We start from the raw sequence: 5807 nt of genomic DNA, 5'->3' as shown, positions 1-5807 counted from the left end.
TCTAACTTTCCTTCTTTAATAAAATAAATTAATCAACCATTTCTAGCTTTCCTTATTTAATACATAATTAATCAACCATTTCTAGCTTTCCTTGTTCAATAAATAATCAATCAACCATTTCTAGCTTTCCTTATTTAATACATAATTAATCAACCATTTCTAGCTTTCCTTATTTAATACATAATTAATCAACCATTTCTAGCTTTCCTTGTTCAATAAATAGTTAATCAACCATTTCTAGCTTTCCTTCTGCAATAAATAATTAATCAACCATTTCTAGCTTTCCTTCTTCAATACATAATTAATCAACCATTTCTAGTTTTCCTTCTTTAATAAATAATTAATCAATCATTTCTAGCTTTCCTTCTTTAATAAATAATTAATCAACCATTTCTAACTTTCCTTCTTTAATACATAATTAATCAACCATTTCTAGTTTTTCTTCTTTAATAAATAATTAATCAATCATTTCTAGCTTTCCTTCTTTAATAAATAATTAATCAACCATTTCTAACTTTCCTTCTTTAATACATAATTAATCAACCATTTCTAGGTTCCTTCTTCAATACATAATTAATCAACCATTTCTAACTTTCCTTCTTTAATACATAATTAATCAACCATTTCTAGGTTCCTTCTTCAATAAATAGTTAATCAAACATTTCTAGCTTTCCTTCTTTAATAAATAATTAATCAATCAACCATTTCTAGTTTTCTTCTTTAATAAATAATTAATCAAACATTTCTAGCTTTCCTTGTTCAATAAATAATTAATCAAACATTTCTAGCTTTCATTGTTCAATAAATAATTAATCAACCATTTCTAGCTTTCCTTCTTTAATAAATAATTAATCAATCATTTCTAGCTTTCCTTGTTCAATAAATAATTAATCAAACATTTTTAGCTTTCCTTCTTTAATAAATAATTAATCAATCAACCATTTCTAGCTTTCCTTCTTTAATAAATAATTAATCAACCATTTCTAGCTTCCTTCTTCAATACATAATTAATTTGATGTAATAGACGACATAAGTTCTAATCAGTCAAAGTAAAGAAAAAAAGGTTTAACAAGTATAAAGATGATCAAGAACATGATTTACAAACCTTGCATACTAAACACTACCAATACTCTGCTCTCTGCAGTACTTACCTGTGGAATTATACCCTTCCCATCGATATCAGTTTGAAACTACATTAAATAAAAGAACAGTAATTTAAATTTAAAACTTCTCACTCTCAAATAACTTTGGCTTCTCTCTCTTTCCTTTGATGATATTTTAACATCATAGCAGTTTTCAAGTGAAATTTTGATTTGAGCTAATAAACTTCAACTAATTTATTTCCACTCACTTAGTAAGGTCCCAGATTTTTCTTTCTTGTTCCTCATATTGTTGTTACTTGGTACTTCACTAAACTGTAAATTCAACAAAACAAGATGAACATATAATGTTATCAATATAGCTTAAATATGCTAATATTAATGGCATTATGAATGTTGTGTGTGAGAGAGAGTGCATGGACACATTCACACGGTTACTGAGACGTAAACATAATTTCTTCCTGATACAACTGATACTGACAAAGGATTATTTTACCATTTTCAATATCAGATTTTTCTTTCACAAAACTTTTCCGAGACATGCCTCAGGCACTATGATTTTCATTGTTTTAAAATATGTATTCTTGGAAAATTGGACTAGTCATTGAATTATACATGTGACTTCAAAATAAAAACATTTTTACACAAGTATTTTAATTTCATGCAGGTCTACTAACAGATTTAATTTTGTTATGATTCTGTAAAGAAGCCTATGACCTGTAAGTTTTTAAATTACTTATGAACTAAAGAAGCAAAGTGAAACAAATTTTGGGTGAGGTACAATATACAATAGTAAGAATAAAAACAAAAATTAATAATATTATACGAGAATGTATGATGAATAAACCCTACAATATTAGGGTTTTAAAATCACATTAGCCCTAAATAGTTTAATATCAAAAACATTAAATACTCTTCCTTCTTGGAATATCTGACCTGGTTTATATTTAAAAATATTCACTAAAATGTTTTCTTTTTATTAAAACAAAATATGTATTAATGAAAACTTCTGCAGAATGTTTTACATCCAAATACTGTGCACAAACAACAGTACTGATTCTAGAAAACAATTCTACTTTCTTGTTCGATTTATTTAGCAAAATCTAAATGTACTATATAGAATGATCTATTTTTGAAACTGAATTTTAAATGTTACATTTTTAAAATATACAAATAAAATATGAAATAATATAAATAGAAATAAATTAAGAAATGTAACATGTGCTTTTGAAACTGAATTTTAAATGCTACATTTTTAAAATATATAAAGAAAATATCAAATAATGAAAATATTAAACAATATAAATAGAAATAAATTTATATTTTCTATGATAATTAATTTTATCTTTTCCCAGGTTCCTTATTATAGGTTATGCACTGTCAAATTTTCAAGAATTTTTAGGTTTTGGATGTTTGTTTAAAATGCAAGTAAAATTAAACCTACAACTGACAATCTTGCAAATTAATTTTGAAGTTTATCAATACAAGCAGTGAAAAAATTGCAGGGTAAGAAAATTATAGCATATAATTACGTGATTTTAGTTGTTACTTTAATAGTAAATAATAATTTCTAAATAACTAGAGAGAGTAAAAAGTTTGACTACTGGGATGAATAACATCTTTTAAAATAGTATTGAAAGTTTGTAAACATGTTCTTTTGACATTTCTACTAGAGCTGGCTGATTTAATCAGTTACGACGATTAGCATCATGTAAACTAATTGATAAATGAAATTAGTGTTTCTGATTATTACTGTTTTTTATTATTCTAAAAATTGATTATTCAAAATTAGGGTTTCCAAGTCTATAATTATGGAGTTTCACCTAGTACCGACCATTTCAGTTACATAGCTATTTTTTATTATTCCATCTATACAAATAACCAAAATGTTATCACCAGACTTGCTTGTCCTTTCCTTTTTCTGCCATTGTCAATAATTTTGAAATGTTGACTAAAGGGATAACAACTGGCTGGCAGCATCTGAAATGTTGACTAAAGGGATAACAACTGGCTGGTAACATCTGAAATGTTGACTAAAGGGATAACAACTGGCTGGTAACATCTGAAATGTTGACTAAAGGGATAACAACTGGCTGGCAGCATCTGAAATGTTGACTAAAGGGATAACTGACTAAAGGGATAACAACTGGCTGGTAACATCTGCCAACTTTTTTTTTCCAATTTGAACTGCTGAATAGAGGATAAGTAACTTACCCAGCTCAAATTTAAATCCATAGAACCATATAGGCTTTTGAAAAAATTTAAACTATTTATGCACAAAAATACCACCAATATTTCACTTAGTTCCATTTATTACTACTAGAGTTCCTTACACATGTTTTGAGGGTGAGTTCTTTAAATTAGGTTTGAAACATACATTACTCAATATGATGCAATAGTGAAACCAGTAATGTTAAACTCACTTCTAAAGCTTTTACAGATTCATCAGTGTTGAGTTCCACCAAAGGATTAATGCTGACATTGACCATTTCTTCACTTGGGATGTGTCCATTTGCAGTAATCACATGGCCATTTGACAAATACTTACTCCGACTGTAGACGTGACCAGCTAACATTACAGAAAGTACATTTAGCATTCTTTAATAAATAATTTTCAGTTTTTTGTAACTAAAATATTTAAAATACCTTTTCCCACAGAAAACAGAGATGTTACAATCAAGGTTTTTACTTTAAACACGTAAGTGTAAGTTAAAATATAATAATGTAATTTTATACTGAGATATGTAAATAGTTTCTAAAGTTATTAAAAAAACAAAAAATAAATCTTAATTAAGGATTTCAGTCATCACTAATAAACTCTAAACAATTGTATAAATCAGAACCAAAACTGTTGAGGTACACGTTGACTGCTGTAGCATTCTATTCTAAAAAGTTTAACAGTATCTATCTATATATAGAGTAATGTACGAGTGATACATATACAGTAGAAACAAGTAATGAACATTTCTACATAAATGATCAATTCATCATCAATACATTATTACAGAAAACAGAAATGAAAAATTGATAACTTGTATAATGACCTAATATTTGTATTTGCTTTAAACAGAGCAGAAAAACTCCACATAAAGTATACAGCCTTAATAATATTCATATTGGATTTTGTGCCAAGTCAGGGTTATGAATGTTCCATTTGTCTTTTGTTATATCTTTTAGACATCGTTTGCTGCATACATGGAATCAATGTCTGGCTATAAAATAAATCTCTGAGAAAGTGTCTTTTTCCTGAGGGAATATGACATGATAGATAAGAATCTGTAGTACCAGTCAGCTGTTAGGGTACCATCAATTTTGTTTAGTAGATCTTCAGTGCCATTGGCTGAGATGCAGCCAATTCATGTATTGATAATTTATGTTACCATTTTTCCTCTCTGCCACTAATCGATAGTTGCCATGTGTAAAGAGCACCATCCTTTAGTTTCAATCATTTACAAAGTTTGGTTATTTCTACTATACGGTGGTATTTGAGCAGCCACATATCCTTGCATGCTGATGTATACTTATTACCATTCTGAAGATAACCTGAGCTTACAGTCTATTAGACCGTCGTGTATTACATAAAGAGTTATTTGTCATCACTTTTGATGAGTTTTGTATTTCTATCTTGACTGTTTTTATAATCAACAGTACAAGTTCCCATACAGCTCCTTCTGAAACATGAAGTTTTGTCTCCTGTCATATGGAGTAGTATTCATCAGCCAAAACTGATTTCTACAAGTTTGTCATGTGATATATCTGTTATGGGACTTATTAATGCATTCTCCACACTACTGCTAGGAATAGTATGACTGACTACTTTTATAGAAGTTATGCAAATTACAGTGCAAGCTATTAACATATGATAATACTCTAGTACACTTCAATACAATAAAGTGTTTTATGATAATTTTATTCACCCTTTTCATAATTGTTTTAGAACACTATATTGACTAACTTACTCTAGTGGTTATTAGTTCCATTATTACAAATTAAACAAAATATCCGAGTTGAGTATGAACTCACCTTTTGTGAGATCTTTCTTTTGCCTTTGCCTGATGATACACAAAATTAGAAACACAAAGAGTACAAGAAGCATAACTCCTAACACTATTCCTAGGACCAAAAAGAGCACCTGTCTTTTTTGGGTATTTCCTCCATTATTGTTATATTTCGTTTCCATGTCATGTTGGTCTGCTTGATAGTCATCAGTGGTTACAACTAACACAGTAAGAAAAGATAGATGTAATTACCCTACATACTTACAGATGTAATTACCCTGGCATTATCCTTCCTAAGATGTAATTACCCTGACATTATCCTTACTTACAGATGTAATTACCCTGACATTATCCATACTTACAGATGTAATTACCCTGGCATTATCCATACTTACAGATGTAATTACCCTGACATTATCCATACTTACAGATGTAATTACTCTACATATGTACAGATGTAATTACCCTGGCATTATCCATACTTACAGATGTAATTACCCTGGCATTATCCATACTTACAGATGTAATTACCCTGGCATTATCCTTCCTAAGATGTAATTACCCTGGCATTATCCATACTTACAGATGTAATTACCCTGACATTATCCATACTTACAGATGTAATTACTCTGGCATTATCCATACTTACAGATGTAATTACCCTGGCATTATCCATACTTACAGATGTAATTACCCTGGCATTATCCAT

The 5807-nt window shown here is 28.8% G+C and overlaps 1 protein-coding gene across 1 annotated transcript; it reads right to left on the bottom strand.

Annotated features, from left to right (window-relative positions):
* Positions 1–1260: 1260 nt before the first annotated feature.
* LOC106477227 lies at positions 1261–5350 on the bottom strand. The gene is made up of 3 exons (XM_013937818.2): positions 5124–5350; positions 3524–3669; positions 1261–1415 (listed from the first exon to the last, which is right to left on the bottom strand). Exons 1-3 carry the CDS (start codon positions 5278–5280, stop codon positions 1338–1340), a joined length of 381 nt encoding a protein of 126 aa, XP_013793272.2. The 5' UTR covers positions 5281–5350; the 3' UTR covers positions 1261–1337.
* Positions 5351–5807: the final 457 nt, after the last annotated feature.

The sequence above is a fragment of the Limulus polyphemus genome, unplaced genomic scaffold, assembly GCF_000517525.1.
Source record: "Limulus polyphemus unplaced genomic scaffold, Limulus_polyphemus-2.1.2 Scaffold13480, whole genome shotgun sequence".
NCBI classification, from domain to species: domain Eukaryota; kingdom Metazoa; phylum Arthropoda; class Merostomata; order Xiphosura; family Limulidae; genus Limulus; species Limulus polyphemus.
This window is presented reverse-complemented; position numbering and strand designations above follow the sequence as displayed.